This window comes from Orycteropus afer, unplaced genomic scaffold (genome assembly GCF_000298275.1).
Source record: "Orycteropus afer afer isolate SDZICR_OR568_19922 unplaced genomic scaffold, OryAfe1.0 scaffold00085, whole genome shotgun sequence".
Lineage (NCBI taxonomy): Eukaryota > Metazoa > Chordata > Mammalia > Tubulidentata > Orycteropodidae > Orycteropus > Orycteropus afer.
The window spans coordinates 5,321,047-5,341,843 of NW_006921672.1; the positions used below are offsets into that span (position 1 = coordinate 5,321,047).

General features: G+C 45.1%; 2 protein-coding genes across 2 annotated transcripts in view; one reads left to right on the plus strand and one right to left on the minus strand.

Annotated features, from left to right (window-relative positions):
- Positions 1-3,934, plus strand: part of SNF8 (SNF8 subunit of ESCRT-II) — a 10,867-nt gene extending 6,933 nt beyond the window's left edge. The window contains exons 6-8 of the mRNA XM_007941949.2: positions 968-1,109; positions 1,927-2,001; positions 3,797-3,934. Of these exons, the coding sequence (XP_007940140.1) occupies positions 968-1,109; positions 1,927-2,001; positions 3,797-3,934 (355 nt within the window). The remainder of the gene's footprint in view (positions 1-967; positions 1,110-1,926; positions 2,002-3,796) is intronic.
- A 3,597-nt stretch (positions 3,935-7,531) lies between these two features.
- Positions 7,532-20,797, minus strand: UBE2Z (ubiquitin conjugating enzyme E2 Z). The gene is made up of 7 exons (XM_007941950.2): positions 20,475-20,797; positions 18,184-18,256; positions 16,073-16,260; positions 13,749-13,860; positions 11,486-11,598; positions 10,569-10,659; positions 7,532-7,702 (listed from the first exon to the last, which is right to left on the minus strand). The coding sequence occupies exons 1-7, from the start codon at positions 20,795-20,797 to the stop codon at positions 7,532-7,534; spliced, it is 1,071 nt and encodes a 356-aa protein (XP_007940141.1).

Sequence of the window (20,797 nt, forward strand, 5' to 3'; positions counted from 1 at the left end):
TTTTTTAACATAGTTGAGGTTGCATACACTCTTGAGATCAATTGAGGCAAAGGAGACTACAGTAGACACATGGAAGGATGGGAGAAAGGGGAGGTCAGATGATGGGGTGTGAATTGAGCTGGTTATGAATCGGAATTGACTCAGTGGCAGTAGGTATTTTTTCTTCACCCCAATTTGAGAAAAGATAGAAGGATGGTTTACCTATAGCTCTGCAGGAGTCAGGCTAGTAGGAGATCATGGAGACCTGGAATAATCCAAAAGAAAGTGATGACAAGAGATTATTCTCCATATTCCTTGCAGAGTCGTTCTCATGAAGAGGGGCCAGATTAGTGCATTTGTAACAGGTGTTAATTTGCTATTCTAGGGCGTTGGAGAAAGCATTCCAATCTACTTAAAAGTTCCCTTTCCTCACTGGTTAGGTAGTATATTCTTGGGCTTCGGCAGAGGTTGTAACCATCTATGCAGATATGTGGTCTACATGGTGTTTTGTGGGCTTGCTTTTACTCTAATTTGAGTAAGTTGTCAAGTCAGCAGTCGAGATTTCACTTTAAAATCCAGCTTTCCAGCCTCTGGGGACAAAAGTAAAATCTGGCAGTACCCTGAATTCCCAGTGGCTGGGTCGCTCCATTTACAATGGGCATATGTTGTCTGGTTTGCCATAGTTTACTCTCCTCTCTGTTGTCTTACATTCAGCTCACTCTTTCACATGTCCTAGTGGGCTCCTGTAGGCATATTTTTACTTCTGTCTGGGTGTTGGGATGGTTTGTACTCTGAATGGAGAGCTTGACTCTGGTACCACCTCCCTTGAAGCCCAAGTACCATTGAACTCTGTCCTTCAACTGACATAGTTGAGTGTTCTGCAGCCGTTTGAGTCTTGTCAGGGTATCTTGCCCAGGGTGGAGGTGAAACTGCATTATTGCTAGGTCTGGTCTGCCGAGAGTCTTTAAGCAGCTCTTCCTCATCCCAGAGACGACCTCATCAGGGCCATCAAGAAACTAAAGGCGCTTGGCACCGGCTTCAGCATCATCCCTGTAGGCGGCACTTACCTCATTCAGTCGGTTCCGGCTGAGCTCAATATGGATCACACTGTGGTGCTGCAGCTGGCAGAGGTACTCATGTGCCTTCTGAGTGTGTGTGTGTGTGTGTGTGTGTAAGGGACAACTCGGGTGGGGTTCTGGAGCAGTTATGACCTCCCTAGGACTCACATCTTTTGCTGAGACTTAAGGCTGAACTACTCAGACCTGTGCTTGTTGAGCAGACATTTATTGAACAGCTAAGTGCAGAACACTGGGCGGGGCTGGGAGCATGGAAAGATGAATAAGGTAGTCCCTGCTCTCAAGGAGCTTACAGTCTAGCAGACAGACATGCAGACAACTAGCTATATTCCCTTGAGGAGACGGACTCTGGTGTCTTCTTAAACTACTTTATGGATTCTTCCAAACAAAGCTTAATTTGCCATTCCCCTGCTCCCCAGCATGATATAGGCATATACCACCTTCCCCAGATACTCATCATGTATTGAGGAAAGACGTTCAATTTTCTTAATTCCGTTCTTCAAAACTAAACCAAATAAGGGAGGGGTTTTTCTTCATTGGGGGATGGGTAGGGTAAGGCAGGATAAGGACTGAATATTTAAGATTATTAATAGTTGAAGATTATCATTTTTTTTTTCGATTAGTTAATCATCCCTTGTCATACTCTAGAGATCTTCGAAGAGGTCTGATGTTTAAGTACCTGGCACCTCACTTCTTAAGAGTGAACCGCTCACCTTGAAAGTTACCTCTCTATTTACTGGGGCCTCTAAATGTTCTTTTTCTATGTTCTCTTAGGCTTAGCCCAAGGAAGGTTCCTCCTTGTGTTCCTGGGCAGATGCTGGGTTCTAAAGGAAAGTGCACTTAACTGCCTCAATTCCCTTTCTTCCTTCAGAAAAATGGCTATGTGACTGTCAGTGAAATCAAAGCCAGTCTAAAATGGGAGACAGAACGAGCGCGGCAAGTGCTGGTAGGTGACTTTGGAATGGCCCCTGAAAAGATGGTTCTGACCTCAGAGAGGAAGTAGGTGGATAGGCACCACAGAGGTGGGAGCTGTGCAGCCTTGCTTTGCTGGCCTCTGGCCTTGAACTCTCCTGCTGCCACAGTAGCAGGAACCCCCGCATTGCTCTGAAGAGGGCGCTGAGAAGGTAGAACTCATAAAAGCAGACTTGATCCTGGCATGTTTGTGACAACAGGCCATCACTGCTGCTAGGGGTTCACCATCGCCTGGTATCCTTCCTGGATCTGTTGAGCCTAAATTGCTGTCCACATTGTTAACATAGTTGGTACTGGAAGTAACACTGTTATTACACAGTGAAGGGACTTACTAAGGATGATAATTACATATCTATGATTATACACTTAAGTATTACATTGCATTTGCTATTTAAAAAAAAAACAAAATTCACTGCTGTCAAGTTGGGTCCGACTCATAGCAACCCCTCCTTGGGTTTCCCAGGCAGTATCACTACCCAAGTAGATTGCCCAGCCTTCCTTCCGAGGAGTGGCTGGTGGGTTTGAACCGCCAGCCTTCTGGTTAGAGCTTTATGTATGTGTAAATTTCATGGTACGAATTAAAGATTGAGAGGAGTCCTGGTGGCAGGCACACTAGTTAAATACTTGGCTGATAACAAAGGTTGGCAGTGTGAACTCAATAGCTGCTCCATAGGAGAAAGATGTGGCAGTCTGCTTCTGTGAAAGATTTACAGCCTTGGAAACTTTATGGGGGCAGTTTCATGCCTCTGTCTTACAGGGCTGCTATGAGTTGGAATTGACTCAACAGCAGTGACTTTGTTTAATGAAAGACTGGAGTCCTGGTGGTTAAGTGTTCGGCTGCTAACTGAAAGGTCAGCGATTCGAACCCACCAGAAACTCTGCAGAAGGATGTGACAGTTTGCTTCCTCCTTCTAAGATTACAGCCTTGGAAAACCTGTGGGCAGTTCTGCTGTCCTGTAGGGTCTCTCGACGGCAACAGGTGATTTTTTTTTTGGGTGGGAGGGGAAGTTACTGGCATTGGTGTTGTGAAGAGGGAACAGCAACAGAATGTAGGTGCTTTGGCCTTTAGCATTTCCTTTCCTATCCATGCTTTTCAATTCTCTAGACTTAATTTCATCTGTCAAACGGGGATCCCATAAATGTCTGCCTGATGTACTGGGCAGCACCTCCCCATCTGGAGCATGTCTCTAGGAGCTGTGAGTGCATTCTCATACTGACATGGTCCTCTTGTTAATGTCTCCATAAAGGTTTCCCCACATCCACCAATTACCTATAAGGTTAAATCAAAGAGCAGGGACCACCATCTCCACTTTGTGCTAGGGAAAACGGAGTTGGTCATTTGCTGAAGGACACACAGCACATATTAAATGACTTGTCATTTTTCACACCTCAGGCAAAGGGCAAGACCACCACATCATCACTCTAGTTTGGTTGTGTAAACATGTGAAGGCAGTCAGGTGGAATTAGTTTGAAAACTTCACTGAAAGCAGAGTCAGTTTGGGGATTGCTAATTTTCCCTAGGGGAGCTCTGGTAGCATAGTGCCTAAGGCACTTGACTGCTAACCAGAAGGCTGGCGGTTCAAACCCACCAGCCACTCCTCGGAAGGAAGGTTGGGCAATCCTACTTCCGTAGTGATGCTGCCTCAGAAACCCAAGGAGGGGTCGCTATGAGTCGGGGCCGACTCGACGGCAAATAACAACAACAATTTTCCCTATTTTGTCTGTGGAAACTCTTCCCCATTCATACTCTTCCTGCCTTTGCCCTCCAGGAACACCTGCTAAAGGAAGGACTGGCCTGGCTGGACTTGCAGGCTCCCGGGGAGGCTCACTACTGGCTGCCAGCTCTCTTCACGGACCTCTACTCCCAGGAGATCACGGCTGAGGAGGCCAGAGAAGCCCTGCCCTGACTCTGGGAGTGGAGGGGGGCACAGCAGCAGGAAGGAGAAGAGCGAGGAGCTCCTGGTGAATAAAACCTGAACACTTTTGTTTTAAAGAAAAAAAAGTAGGATAAAAGTTTCAAGTTTTCCTTTCTTCTCCCAGTATTATTCACCCATTATGTTTTTAAAACATGCCTTCACATTACAGCTTTACTGGAGAAATCCTCATTAACCCAGTAAGGATAACCCAAGTAACATCAGTGGAGAGAACATACCTCAAATGACTTCCCCAGGTAATTTATAAGTCCATGGTTTGCACAGGACAGGCTGGCAGAGATATTTTTGTTTGTTCTACACCATAGGTGGGCCCACTCTAGATTTGGGCCTGGAACAAAAGCTGTCTGTCCTGGCTAGATGAGACTAGTCTCTGTAGCTGTGGAACGTAACTTACAGCCTCCAATAAGCCTCTTAGAAAATGTTCCTTATCTCTAACTAGCAGACCCTAATGGAGCAGTAAATACTATTTAGTCTCATGCAGCTTCCTTTGTAGAGGCTGCAGCAGGTTATGATGACAGACTTGGCCGAGTGTGTAGTAGGTTAAACGGGAGAACAGTGGAGTTTAAGGGGAGTCCACCAGTAGTCAACACTCCGTATTTCTCCGATTCCTTCCTAGCTTCCCCGTCCACTGATCACCAGGTCCCTCTGGCCTTAGTGGAAAATGAGATCATTTACTGAACACCTGTCTTCTGCCATGTTTCATATATATTAAAAACATACTAACATTGAGTCGATTCTGACTCATAGCGACCCCCATCCTTAGAACTACCTTAAAAACTAGTATTTTTAATTACATATGAGGAATGTAAGTAATTTACTAGGTGCCACCAAGCTCTAGCAGCAACAAGCTAGAACTTAGGGCTACTCACTCCAGAGCCCACTCTCTCTCTCTGCTTTGTACAGTATAGGCTGGCAAGGACATTGTGTATTCATTCTACACATAGCCAAGAGGAAAAGCCTCTGGGCCAGAAAGAACTTGCTAAAGGAAGTAGTGGAGGTGGTGAACTATGAGGCAATTGTTTTAATGGTTTTGTGATGTGGGACATATAGTACCCACCTACATTTTCCACTTCTGAATTTTAGTGGGAAGCTAGCCCACTTTAGTGTATGCCATCATCTGATGGCGGCCCAAAAAACTGGCCTCATCCCAACTCCACCAGAGACCCCTTGGGATATATGTCCTACTAATTTTATCAAAATCCCTACTACCTCAAAAATGTTTTACATTTCATTCACAATGCCTTCCACTACTGAAAAGTTTCATGATTTGAATGCTAAATTCTCCAGAAGGGCTGGTTTGGTGCCAGAAAACTGAAAATTCAATGATAGATTATCCTTAAAGACAACCTTCCCTTAGCAGTCTAAACCCACCTCTGCTTGTCCTTTTGGAACAAGCTCATTCTCCAAAGCTTAGGAATCACTACCTTGAATGTGACTGGGCTCACATGGCATTCTCATTGTGCCAGAGGCATAGCCTCAAAAACAAAGAAGCCTTCCATTCCTAGCTGGTGGGAGGCTCTTGTCACGGCATCCTGCTCCCTCCTTCACCACAGAACCAGTTGTCAGCTTCCAGACAATCCACTGAGCACTTTTGTTCTGATAGTTTCAGTCCCAAGGGAGAGACTATTTGTTGAGAAGACCTCATTCTTCCCTTACACAAACCCTCCCACACCCACAGGCGCTTTCTCCTTCTGCCAAAACAAACTTTATTGCACCAAAAAGAAAAAAAAAACTTCATTTATGTACAGTCAGATATAAAGACATCTCTTTGACTCCTGTGCATATATTTCCTCAACTCAAGATAAGGGCGTAAAAGTCAGGCCACAATGCCAGACATGGTCTGCCCATGGCAGGGCCAAGGAGAGGATTGTCACTTGAAAGTGGGAACACTTAAGTGGATGACAGACAACACTGGACCTATATACCAAGGGCATTGTAAGCCCTGGACTAGCTCCGGGAATGGAAGAGGGAAGCTGGAAGCAGGGTCCCTTTTTGAGCCTCCATGTAGAGACCCAATCTTCAGTAATCCAAGATCAACTTCCGTTCCCTGAGCCCACTCCCTGCCCAGTTTCTTTGCTTCCTGCCCTCCCAAGTAGGACATTCTCCTTTGTGCCGCCCCCCCACCAGTCCTCCCAAGGGAATCCCATGATCCACAAGTAGACACCTTCATAGCAGCGGGCAAGGCAGGTACAAGTTATCCTCTCCCTTACAGGTGGCTGGATACTGACAGGCCCTGCGTCACATGGATCACCAATACCCCACTGGGAGCCATAACAGTTAAGAATCTGGAAAGTACGGAGAACACATCAAAAAGGGGAAGAATGGATTCCCTTGATGCCCAGGATTACAGGGCACCTAAAGCACATTTTTGAGCCAACCAGCTAAAGGATCATGGCAGCTAAATACAGATAGAGAAGCAACATGGCCAGGCAAACACCCATTGGAGCCAGTGACAGAGCAGCTGGGAGGGAAGGGGGTGGGTGGGTGGAGAAAAGGGGGAGTATCTCAAGTCCCAGCCCAAATCCCCTTCTGCCATTGGCTACCCTTGCTCCCCACAAGTCCCTGGGGGTTGGTGTAGGGAGGGGACTACAGGCTGGGGTAGACACACGAGGACAGCCAAACAAAATACAACAGGACTAGCATCAGGCTCCCCCCCACCGTGCCCCACCCCCAGAGAAATATCCTCATTGTGACTAGTATTTATGAAAATCTGTAAGAAGACTATTCTATGTAGTGGCTCTAATCCCATACACTCAGCAGCTGCCTGTGTTGGGAACCTTTCAAATCAGTGATTGCAGGAACAAACAGTATTTCAGCTTCTTAGGGTGCCTGTGCAGGCTTCACCAAGACCTTGGTTCAGGTTCAGTCACACTTACTTCCTGTCTTAAATCTAGAAAAGGGTAAGGGAACGGGGGCAGGGGAGAAAGGTGCTCAGGTGCTACGTAAAGCTTACTGATCAGCAGCCGAGACGCCACCACTGTTCCTTCTCTTTGGTCTGTCTAGAACAGTGACTATAAATTAGGAAAAACAAAATTACGCTGGCCTGTGGGAAATGATGGGGAGAGGGGTGGGGAGGAAAAGGGCATTGGGAAACCCTGCTTCAAGACTGAAGACAGACAGACAGACAACCACCCAGACTGCTTGAATGTCACAGACAGCCCCCTACCCCAAGCTCCCTTCCAGATATCCCCATAAATCATTTGGGCACATTCCTTCTTGGGATTGCAATTTCTGCTTCCACCTATCTGTCCCTAAGGAGCTGGCCCTGTGGAGGTGTGTTGGTTGTTTTGTTTTGTTTGCCAGAGGCCCCTGCCCCACGTGCTCCTGTATAGGTACCTTGGCCCCTGATATGGGATGAACATGGCCCCAGATGCTTGGAGCCAAGGAGGTCAGATGGGGAACAGCCTCCCCAATCCCACACCCTGGGATCCGAGCTGGCTTGATTCTTGCCATCTTGCAGGATGATGTCACTTTTGGAGGGAGATACACAGTGCCTCTCCATCCCTGGGGTGGGGGGAAGGGGCTTTGCTGGGACTCTTGTGTTGGGGGAAGGGGAGCGGGGAGCAGGGTCTAAACCCTCAGGCTCCCGTGCAGGTCTGTCTCTGTCCCAGATGAGCTGCTATCAGAGTCCATTTCGGCGTTCTCGTTATGGAGCCTCTCCAGCACTTTCTGACGAATCAGTCCCAGGCGCATCAAGAGGGACTGGTAGTCAAAGTGGCCCCGCTTCTCTCCAAAAGGGTCCTGTGGGGGAAAGGAGACAAGGGGGATGAAGATTCACATCTGGGGGGCTCACCCTCAAGACAGCAGCTTGGCCTCACGTGATAAGGTATGCTCACTCCTGAGCTATGGAGCTATGGGAACAGAGAAGGGCCCAACAGAGATCGTCCGTAACAGCAGACGACAATCTCCTTAGTCAAGACTATTATGGCACATTTACTATCCCCAATAGGTCTGGGTTAGGCCAAACTTAAAATGAACATGCCTTCTTCAAAAGGAAACCAATGTACAGAAGGGGAAAGTTGTAAAGGGAAGGCAGGTAGGGAAGAGAAATTCAAGTCCAGAACTGTAATCATTAAGTGTCTTGCTTTTTAATTAACCTCAAAAACCCATACAAGGCAAGCCATTATCCTTCATTCACTATACTCAAAACAAGTCATCTGCTTTTCTAAGGTCACAGGCAGGTCTAGACCTCAGGAGTTCTGACTTCCAGATAAGCCTGTACTCTTCCCAGGAACTATTCAGACATTTCTGCCAAGGTCTCTCCTGCACCATCAAGCATCGTCCCTGATCCCTGTGATTTTAGATCAAAGATACCCAAATATTTTGTAGAAAGGGGTGAAGTATCCTCAAAGTCTCAGAAGTAACTATGATTGATTGGGGTGATGGTATGTATGTATGTATGTGTTTGTATAAATAAATACACACACACACACAATGCTGCAAGGATAGGGCTGTACAGCCAATCATTATAATTACTATCAGGAAGCTGTATATCTGTTAAAAAAAAAGGGGGGGGGGGCCTTCAGGGCTGCTTATGTACAAGCAAATCCCTCACTGGATTTGGTTCCTCAGTTTGGAGGTTTAGGCTCATGGTTTCATGGGACATCACAGTTAATTGATCAAATAATGTTTTTAGTGCTTCCATTCTACCTCCTAGTTCTTTACATAATGCCTGGGGTCTTAAAAGCTTGCAAGTGACCATCCAAGGCACAAACAATTTGTCCCTATTCACCTGGAACAACAGGAAAGAGTCAGGAATAGGAGAAGGACATAGAATATGTGACTAACTGCCTCCAGGAGCAACTGCCTCCTTTGCCATGAGACCAGAAAAACTAGATGGTGCCTGGCTACCATCACTGCACATTTTGATCAAAAGAAGGAAAATGCAGAACAGAATTTCAAATTCTCATAGACTCTAGAATTTCTGGAGCCAGGGAGGGTAGATGAAACCCTGAAACTATTGCCCTTACATAATCTTTACACTGTGAACCAAAAATATCCCTTAAAGTCACCTTAAACTAAACAGTAGTTTAACTTAATTAGTAAAAAAGGTCTGCTGTGAGCATTACACTCTTTTAAGAACTATCTATATGGCATCGAACTGACAACAGCAACTTGAAAGATTAGATAGGAATATCCGGGGGCAGTGAGTTGCTGTTAATGAGAGAAAAACAACTCTGAAAAGGAGGGTGAGAAGAGCTGTACAACTTGAATGTAATCTGTACCACTAAGTTGTATGTGCAAAAACTGTTGAATGGATAGATATTTTGCTGTATATATTCTTAACAACCAAATAAAGAAACTTTAAAAATAAAAATGCTGCCAAGAGTAATACTGCAGCAAAGTAGCCAGACCTCAAACAAGTAGAGGCCTCTTTCTTCTCTTAGTGATCTTTCTTCTCACACACTACCTCCTTCCACACGTCTGTCCTCCCACTACTCTAAGGATCAGGGTGCCAATGGATGCCAGTCAGTCAAGCCCAGCTTGCATTTTTCACTTATGAGGGTTAAATTCCCCAAAGGCTTCAATCCACACTTAGCTGGAATTCTCCAAATCTTCTTTCTTTCATCCTTGGCTCTATTTCCCACCCACTCGCCCCTTTTCCCAAGATACTGCCCTTCCACTGCTTCTCATCATCACGAGTTACTATTCCTGTACAGACTGCATGCTGATAATATTGCTGGATACCTGCAAAGAGAAGTGCTAACAGGGAGCAAACAAGTGCACTACCCCCTTCTATAACAAGTTTTTCTTTCAGGAAAAAAGTTCACCCTGAGTCTGTTCTGACCTTTAAGCTTAAATGTGGCAAATGGATGGGAAGGCCTTGAAGGAAAAATAGGGCTGCTTCCATTTATAAGGAACACCTGAGGAAACAAGCTATTTCCTACTGTTGTTGGATGGGTTGGGTGGATGGGTTGGGTCCAAGAAGAGCTGGAAAGAGCTTTAGAGATTACTTAAATATCCCCCATTTCTAAGCAAGACCACCAGTAAATGACCTAAAAGACATAAGAACTGATCCGTCAGGACAGGAGTATTCTCACCCTCTTACTAGTTGGGTTTATCTATGTTTTGGTTGGTAAGAATCTCTTCTTTAAATCAAGCCCTAAATCCCACCTGTTTACTGGAAATGCAAACACACTTCCTCAGTACAGACAAGAGGATGCAAAAGTGGTTACCATCTTTGGAAAATGAATCTTTTCAATATATGGCACTGTACATCCATCTATCATTTTCCTAGGCCTTCTTTCTCTGTGAGCAACCCCCAGGCTAAGGATGAAAAAGAAATTTAACCAATTCCAACAGATGATTCTTGCAATCCCTACGATTCTGAGGGGTCTGACTGTTCTCGTCTTGAAAAGCCTTTGACCAAAAACGGAAGGAACTCTAACCTAGAAAGCAGGACAGCTCAGATTCTAGTCATTCGAGAACCTACTTTATACCAAGAAATCAAAACCAACTCCTTTCTGTGCCTCAGGTCTTCAAATGATGACAGGTTCCTTGTAGCACTGCCATTCTATGAGAGATATGGATGGCATCCTTCTGGAAGGATTTAACTCAGTCAGTCTGCTGAAGGGACTCTGGCATTAGCCACAGGGGGCTGCATTACCTGCATAGTCTGTCCTTGAAGGTGCAGGCGATCTTTGCAGGCCACCTCATAGAAGTCATAATACTCCAGGAATGACTTCTCCATCACTCCCCTGGAAAACAAGCAGAGAAGGGAAGGTGTCACCCCTTTACCACCTAACCTTAATGCCCAATCAAGCAGCTACACTTCCCAAGCCCAGAATTACTTTCCCAGAATGATCTTTACATGACTGATTTTCCTTACACCTTAGGGATTATAAAATGAGAGGCTAAATTATGAATCAGTTGAATTCCAATGTCAACTCTTGACTTAATCTGATTTGTTTTCCACAGGTCATTCCTAACCTCAAACACTGCACAAAATTCTCCTGGAAGTTTAGTTAACTGACTGTCCATCTAGCCTTAACTTTAACACTAAGAGTTTCACGAAGGTGCTCTACACCTCATTTGGCTAAAAAACAGTTCAGTGTTTTTATACACCCAGACCGTCACCACACCTGTCACTACACTGGGGGGGGGCCCTGAGGGCATGAACTTTATCCTTCCCATTAGGGTTGGCACTTTCCAAAGACAAAGACACATTTTGAACTTCTTCTTTGGTAATCCTGAGCACACCTGCTCTTTAAAAAGCATGATCCACATCTTCCCTTCCTCTTATGCCCAATACTGGACTTTGCCCAAAGTTGCCACCCCATTACCATCAAGTCGACTGCAGCTTACAACCACCCTTATACAGCAGAGTACAACTGCCTTCATAGAGTTCTGTACAAAAGCAGACTGCTGTATCTTTCTCCTGTGGAGTAACTGGTAGGTTCAAAATGCTAACATTTTGATTAGCAGTTGAGTACTTAACCACTGTGCCACCAGAGTACCTCCTCAAAGGTACAAACCAACTAAATCTCCAAAAGGAGTATCACATGGAGCCCTCTTGACACATACCGTAGGGGTTCGGGGCAGGGACATTTTCCTTCCATCATGTCACACACTGCCACTCTGATGGTCTCATGCCGGATACATTCGTTGTAGTTTTTGCTGTCTCCTGGATGTCTCTCCTATAATTTGACAGACACCATAGAATCCAAGTGCAAACTTTAGGCAAAAGAGAAATGCCAATGGGAAGAGATTTCAAAACTGGTATGGGGGGGTCCGTCCCAGGAACCAAGCACGTGAACTAAGAATCCCTTCCCACTGTATGGCAGATCCATGAAGAACACTATGGCTCTATTTCTGAGACAATTTGCCTTCCCCCATACATATACCCCTCATTCTGTTATAGGTTATATAACCTAAGGTTATAGGTCATTTCAAATTTTCCTGAACCTGAAATGAAAGGCTTGTCAGCAAAGGATTAAATGAAAACCACCAGTATAGAATGGTGGACAAAAGGGAGACTCAGTCTGGAGTGGGTTTATACAGGAAGTAAAGGATGCTTCCTAAGTAATTCTTTTACATATCTGAAGGGCCCCACCATCACTGATCCAACTTAATGGACTAGAAGAAAGGCTTAGTGATATACGTCCAAAAACCAGCCAATGAAACCCCAAGGATCACAATGGTCTGAACTCTAACCGATCACGGGGACGGCGCACACCCAGGAGAGCTTTGTTCCACTGTGCGTGGGGTCGCCAGATGACTCCACAGCAGCTAACAAGTTTGATAAAATGCAAGATGAACAGGAAAGGGAGATACAGACTCAACCTCCTACCATGGTTTCCAAAGGACCTCACAGGGGCACTGCGTGATTACTTTAAAATTGAGAAATATCCAACATCTGTTGAATATCACATAAACTACTAGCTTGAGGTAGTTCTCAGTTTTAAATGTTCAATTGCACTATATTCCTTCTAGTGACATCTTTGTGAAACTGAATATTCAGCTATTGCTGGGATAAAAAGCAAGCAGCGTATGGAGCCCAGTTCCATGGGATTGCTACATGGAACAGGAAATGAGGGCAGGGGGTCCAATCTGATTCAGAGATTCCAGAAGCTGTGCAGTACCCATTAGTAAGCAATTTAAGAAAAAACAAATTATTGGGATATAACTATTTAATAAATGGAATAATTAGTTCTTTCTTTCAGCCTGGGGAACTATTAAAACAAAACAAAACCTACTGAGAAACTAAGAGCACTGTGAACCAAGAATATATGGGAGTATTATGAAACGACCCCAAATCCTCAAGTCCAATCTCTTGAATTTCCAAACAAGAAAAGACTTAAAAATCAACTCCTTGCTTAGCTTTCAATAAAGTTCATTTCCATTACTCCATACTTTTGAAATCAGATATGCTATTTGTGGGAATAGAATAGTTGAGGGAATAATTTCTGTTCATTTTTAAAAGGTATTCTCCTTTGTTCAGGTCTACAGAATAATCAGTATTAGTGCTATCTCAGTAGCTTAACAATAAATTATACCGTTTTCATTACCTACTTTGAGTTATCTTTTGGGAACATCACTAGAACTTTTTTTCCTGTGTTCAGAGTAATTCAAGGAGGCACTTTGCAACAGTGAAGAGCTTAAGCTTAGGAATCATAGTCCTCAGCAAGAAATCTAGATCCCACCCTTATCCATGTGCTCTCATGATCTTCAATCTCCTCACACTTGAAAAAGAGGCTAACATTTACTTCACAAAAGTAGTGCAAGGATTAAATGAGAAATTATGTATGAAATATTGGCAGTGTCTGACATTTAGCTCACCACTGGAAATTCTCACTTCTTCCACCTTCTCTTTGGCAGGGTTGGCAAAACTATTCTTGCCTTAGCTAACGACAGGCTCCTTTTGGCTTTGCAGGTGATGGCACATCAAAACCCTAGCAGAATGGCTGGCTTGGCAGTAGTCATTAGGGAGCCCCTTCAGGACACAGTGGCATATGAAGAACCCACTGGTTGCAATAGCTCCCAAAGCAGGAGCAGCATTAATTTCCAAACGATTCCATTGACTCCACATTGTAGATTAATCCAAGCCAAATGGAAGTAACTCATAAATAATAATAAAAAAAGTATGCATTAAGGAACATGCCAGCACCCTTTTTCTCCCATAGCAGTAACTGCAATCCAAGGGGTTACAGACCAGTCTCATTCATCTAACCAGCCTCCTCCCCGCAAAACAAAACAAAACAAAACACAACCAACTCTCTCAAGCACACTCTCAGGTCTCTTAAAACCCAACACTCAACAACCCACAGCTTGGCTCACCTGGCCTTACCTGTTCGAAGCCAGGCTCGTTGTGATAGGGGTTCTCAGTCATCAGGGACTGGATAGAGATGAGCACAGAAGAGATACTCTGGGCTGGGCTCCAGGCAGGGCCAGTCCATGTACTGCAAGACACATCACAGGGAAAGGGAAAGGGTGAGACAGAGAAACACAACGGGAAAGGCTACTTCAGAAAGACCAGTGAACAGTGCTCTGGAGCCTGGCAATACCATCATAAATGACTCAATGTTTCGCTTTCACTATTAATATCTTGGAATTTCCCAGCCTCTGTCTCACTCACCAGAAATCAGACAAATGCCTAATCCTCATACCAAGGAGACAAAGGAAAAGAGGACAAGGTAAGGGAGAAAACTTTAGGCTTTTCTTTGGGCTAGGAAGAGAAACAGTAGCTAGATAAGGTCACCACGACCAAGATGGAAGAAATAAAGTTAAGAAAACAATTCCTAAGGCAGTCTTAACTTTTAACCTCTGTGGACCTCAAAGAACTTATTTCCGTGTGGTGATGGAGTTAGTGAAGCAAAAAAGAAATTATGTATAGAAACACACAGGTGACTAAAGCCATCTGGTTAGAGGCCATGTGGTAGGCTTGAGATCAGGAATCCAGTTCTAGATCAGGACCCCAGTGACTGTCAAATTCTCTGAAGACTAGAGAGCTCTGCCAAAAGACAGGGAAAGAATAAAGGGGCATTTCCAGACTGTGGAGGGTCTGAGAGTAATAATACATGGAAAACATCTTGAACATAAAGAGAAATATCAAAGTGACTCCTCTCTCATAAACCTGATCAAGCATAACCCTGGGGGAGGGAAGTGCAGTATGAATATTAATGACATTTATTTTTAGCTACCAATAATCAGGAGCTGGAAGTTGAACACAATCTGAACCAGCATGGGCTTGTTCAAGTAAGTGACCACTTCCCTTTCCCGCTATACTAGAGGAAAGCCCAAGGAAGTGATGCGTAATAGTAACTCCATCAGAGCTTGCTCTTAAGTGCCTCTCAGTCTGCTCTCTTCTCAGTTCTGATCCCCCAGGAACTCTAGACCGTACTCTCTATAATATGCCACATATTCAGGGATTCAAGTCAACAGGGCAAACTCTCATTAAATATCTTTTGTCAGTAAGTTAGCCTAATTTTTTTTCCTAGCTAGGGAGGGAAGGAAAGAGGCTGATACAGTCAACCAAGAACACATGGGAATTTTCCACTTTGTGATTCTCCATGGAAAAATTTCATTTTTAGAGTAGCTTCTCCTTTTCCACCCAACACACTTCTAGCCACCTTTACCCTACCCTCTTACTCCTCCTGTTCCCACTGGGAGCCGCTATCTACTCAAAATATTTTTATATTGGCCTAAGAAGGGAGAACTTACTACGGAAACACTGTCATAAACAAATTTCATACAGAAGCAATGACTGAATGTTCTTACCTCCCTGACTGCCACAATCACAGAACATGTCCCTGGATATGAGAGAGTTCTAAAAAAGTGAGCCATGTGTCCAGTTTGTTTCAGCTCCCTTTTCCCCACACAAACCTGGAAATGTTTGGAGGGGAGGAAGCAGTATCACCAGTTTGGGCAACTTTCTCAACTTCAACCTTCATTTATTCTCCACCCCAGGAAAATTCAGACACACTTAAAAAGACCAACCCAGAATAAGCTAGAAGGCATTCCCATTCTGAATTGTTAACCCCCAAAGGCAATTAGGAGGGAAGGGACAGGGAACTCCACAAAGTGAAATCACAGTAGCACCAAGAAACAAGATGTACTCAAAACTTCTGTGTTTCATACATGATGGGATTTTCAGTATTAAACATTTTTCATTCAGTTATTAAAATATCACAATCATCATCACCACCAACTCTAAAGCCACTCATTGACTCAGAAAAAAGACACCCACCATCTTGAATGGCACAGATCTACAGCCTTTCTCAACCTGTTCAGGAGGGAATTAAGCCCTAAAGCCCTAATAGAGTGGTTCTCAAAGGTGATTAAGCATCAGAATCACCTGGAGGGCTTGTAAAAACACAGATCACTGGGCTCTACTCTCAGAGTTGGAGTTGGAAGGTTTAGAGTGAGGACCTAGAATCTGCATCTCTGTAAATTCTTTGCTTTGAGAACCACTTTCCTAAGGGATCCATTATAAACAAGGAATTAACTTCTCTTATATACTAGTTGTGCACCATCCTACAAAGAATTGAGGAAACAGTCACTCCAATCATTTTCTGTGCCTGTGGTTCAGATGAAGAACCCTGGTTGATATAGGCTGGCCTAGAGTAATTATTTGCTAACAACCAACTTGGCCACTTAGAAGTCTCCTCTTACCCTAGAATACTCAAGCAGACTTTCCCATTGCGGTAGAAGTTGGGGTTAAACCTCACTGTGTTATTGCCCGTTGTCATCAGTTTGACCCGAGGTGGGTGGATGGGATAGTCGGGCGGACACCGAAACACGAACAGGAAGAAACCCCCTTCATAAGGAGTGTCAAATGGGCCTGTGATCAATGCATGAATCTGCAAAATAAAACCCCATCTCAAAATTGTGAGGTGATGTCCCACCCCAACCCCTCTTGGTTTTAACCTGCTACCCACACCAGAGAACAGGGCCTTCAGTCTGAGATCTGTATTCCATATTCTCACAACACAGAATGAACATTCTTATCCTCACTCATACTAAAAAGTATTTTGGAATTTTAATAAATTCCATTTCAGTGGCGTGCCATCTTACTCAGGTGTTACTTTCTAAAGCTAGAGGCCAAGGTGAAAATGGAACCTAGTCAAAATTACCCTAGAGTAGCCCTTTAAAAAGTCGCTTAAAGCAGTGGACCCCCTTGTTCAGTGTTATGTGTAACGAATAGTAGAACACCAAGGTGCAAAATACTGTGTAGTATACATCTAGAAAATGTAATTCTAGTGTTCTTAATATCAAGAGATTCTTATTTTTACTAAACACGTTATGTTTGACTTTGCCCAGGTTAGACTTGCGCAGGATGCAACTCCACCTTACATTTCTGTGACACAAAGGGAGAGGTAACATGAATGGAAAAAGAGGAACGGGATCGGAGGCCCCACCCCATTAACAGTGCAGATGTGCATCAGGGCTGTGATGGATGTTTAGTTTTGTCTGCTTCCTCCCCAGAGGACCAAACCTCACTGTGGAGAAAAGTCTAAGGATGGGGCTCAGGCAGCATCCAGCTGTATCAAAAACAAAGAAAACTCAGGGTCCATTCAGAGTCATTAGACCATCCCTTCAACTTTCCCCAATACTGTTGGTTTAAAAAAAAAAACTAAGTCCTTAAAACTGAACACTAAATTCTCTCCCTCCAGCCATAATATTTCAGGTAAGATTACCTTCCTGAAGGAAGGAAAATCTGAACAGAAGCAATTACATTTCTTCATATACAAAGGCTCCTAGGCACTTAAGTCTGCTCAGAAGTAGAACAGGAAGAAAAAAGGACAATGGGTGACAACGGCCCAGTCTATAGCCCTATCTTGCCTGGAGACATCCTGTGTTATATTCTAGCCCTGAAGTAGTTGGAATAGCAAGTTCAGCTGGTCTCAACCTGGCATCAGTTCTGGGACTCAAGGGCTGTCATATTAGCACTGGTACTTAACTGAGGACAAGATGTCCCAAGAAAAAACATATCCAATCACATAAAAAGAGAAAAATCAATTTAAAGGAAAGTCTATTCAAAACAACTAAGACACATCAACAATACAAAATCCGAGCATTTACTGTGAGAAATTTAAGCTATACGGAGTTTTCATTCAAACACTACAGTTAGGAAATCTGATCTCTTCCTAACATCAGGTTAGGTGCAAACTCACTTCTGAGGGTAAGGCTTCAATGACAAAGCAGCCTAGGTATCTGTGCCAGAGGAATTCAACATCACGTACTAAGTTTCTCTGTGTTTGTGCAGAGGACAAGAGAGAAATGGTCTTTGGGGTAGGAGGATATTCAAAAGCAACCAATAAAGACAGGAGTCTAATCGAGGCCCTAACTGCAAACACTGTTTAGCCAAGTTGGCCTCGTCCCCAACCTTCCCTGCGTCTGATTTATAGCACCATACTTAAAGGTCAAGAGTGGCGAGGTGAAGGAGTGGGGAAAGAGCTGGACAGTACAATGGATAAGTGATCATATAATTTATCATCCAAATTGGAGTACTTTTGGGAGTGAAAAAGTACCCTACTAATAATGATGCCAAGATAACAGGCATAAACTGGGATTTTCCAAGCCTACCAGCACCTAATAATAGCCACCTGGGGTCTTGTTCAATTCTCTGCTCCTGTGACCTTGGGCAATCCACTTACCCTCTCGGGGTCTTGATTTCTTCGTCTACATAATCAAACAGGTAAGCTGAATAATCTTTCTGGGGCTCTTCCAAGTTTATGGGCCCAATTTCCCAATAACCCCCGACCCCCCACCAAGTTACATACCTTAGTCATGTCAACAGTATCAGGTACAACGAACATCCCTGGAGGAGGCTCCTTATAAATGGACATGATATCCCTGTATAACATCAAAGGGGAGGTAGGGGAGGGCATGAGGGAGGGGAGACAAAAGGGGAATCCCTTAAACAGGACAGCTGTTATCATTTCAATGAGGCCAGGGTTCGAGAAAGTGGTGCTTGGTACCACAAATGGTTGCACTATCTTGTTGGCTGAGAAAACTCAGCTGAGTACTTGTCAGGCAGGCAGAGAGCAAATTATTATCAAAGGGGCATTGTTTCTCTGGCGAGGTTAGAAAGATGAGGAAAAGTATCACAGCTCCCAATGGCATCAGATGTCACCCTGGAAAAGCCACATCCCATTTACTCTCGCTTCCTCCCACATGGCAATTCATTCACTTCCCACCTCCGACATTCCCAGGTACTACACAGAATGCTAAATGAAGATCTTTTAAATCAACTCCACTAAAAAATGAATTCCATAACCACAGTCATTCTTGTTGGGAAGGGGATTGTATGAAGTGAGCGAGCTAGAAGGAAGCAAGGTTGCAATAGTGTTTTACTTGCCCAGGGGACTAATAGGGCAGTGAACTCTTCAGGTTGGTGAGACCCACTGAAACTGATGAGAACTTCACACCTGTAAGGTAACTACTACAGATTTACAGCACCTAAGTCCTGTTCAAGAGCCCCAGGGCACAGTGGTTAACAAGCTCAGCTGTCAACCTCCAAATGAAAAGCCAGTGGTTCGAAACCACCAGGCAACTGGTGAGAGAAAGATGTATACAGCCTTTGTACATAGTACAAAGTATATATGGTTTGTATACAGCCTGCTTCTGTAAAGATTAATACAGCCTTTGAAACTTATGGGGCAGATCAATCCCACAGCAATGGGTTTGGTTTTTGGTAAGTCATGTTCAAGGGATTCCAAGGTAGTGTGTTGTTCTTCTGCACACAAGGCTGCTATGAGTTGGAAGTGACTCAATGGCACCTAACAAAGTCATGTCTTGCAAACTGGAATGTAGTTCAGAGGAAGGCCGTAGAGTACATCCTAGGTGTGGAAAAGACTAACAACTTGTATGGGTAGCTAGGGCGTGAAAAGTACAAATAGGTGGCAGAGCAGAGGAAGGAAATATTGGCTTAACTCGAAGGTGTATCAAGACTGGTAGACTGAAATGGCTGAAGGAGTTAGAGGTCTCAATAGGCAACCTGTGTCAGGCGCTATGTTGGTAGTTTACACACATTGTACTGTTTAATTTTATTACAGCTTTGAAAGGCAGGTAGAGAGATATCTAAGAGTCTTGGAATGGAGGTGGGGTGAGAATACCTAGATGAGAGTGTATGTGATGGGGGCATGAGAAGAATGTAGTGTCAGGATTAAGAACATCTAAAGAGTATCCCCCTTTTCCTATGTGATAAGTAGTATGCCAACCTCTATTATTAAATAATATGATCTAAAATCAGTCATCCCAGAAATAAGCACAGAGAGGACATAGGCCTTTGTTCCTGTATTTGAATTGGGTATATTTGCTTCAGAAAAAACAAACCAAATGATTCAGAGAAAAAAAATACAAGAAAGGAGGTCCTGAGTGGGATTATTACAAGACAAAGTAAGACTGAGAGGAGGGACCCCGAGTTCCTGGAACAGGTGTGAGAGTGGCCAGCTTTGGGGCACTGAAAAGGGAGTTCAAGGGATGGTTGCAGGTTTTAGACAAAACTGATCTAGGCATAGGGAGGGGGCTACGAGGGAGTTTGAGGAGATAGTGACTAAAAAGAAGGCTGGCTCGGGGTCTGAGGCCGGGCAAAGCAATCTGTGTATATGTGTCACAACGGGGCTCAAAAGGAAACCTGGGGGGACCGATGGGTGGGGCCTCTCAGCAGCATCTAGCAAGGCTGGGGTGGGGAACTGGGGAAGAGGGGCGGCGCGGAGGGCGGGAGGAGGTGTTACTGAAGCGCGAAAGGGTCGGGTTTCCGGCGGGAGGCACCGGTTGTGGGGGAGGGTGTCCGGAATGGAGACAGAGGGCTCACTGGAGGTTTCCCAGGGGCGGGGTCGAATTTGGGTACGAGACGGGGGACTGATGCCTACAGGGATAGGGATTACGGAGGGGAAGGGTCATGTGTTCTGACGCTTCGGCCGGGCAAGAGCTGGGCCTTGGAGCTTTGCTGCCGCGAGGGAAGCGCAAGACAGCGGGGAAGAGGGGAGAGTTGTAGTGGGAAAGGGTGGGGGGCGGGGAAGGTCGAGCCCCCGAGCTCAGGGCTGGGGGAGGAAAAACCCCGGCTCACCGCTTGATCCGGAGTAGACACTGCGGCGCGGTCCGCTCGCCGTCCCAATCAGAGCTGAGCGTGGGGTCCCAGTGGCTAAGCAGCGCGGCCCCATGGGCAGCGGCCGAGGGCGGGAGCCCAGGCAGTGGGGCCAGGCCGCTCCCCGGCCCTCCGGCCCCGCCCGCTGCCGCCGCCGCCGCCCACACATCCGGTAGGAAAGGCGGCCCGAACCCGCTGCTGCTACCGCTAACGCCAACAACACCAGCAACGCCGCTTGCCCCGGGGCCCGCCGCCCCGGCGCCCGCAGTTGCCGTCGCCGCCTCCTCAGTCGGACTCTCCGCCAT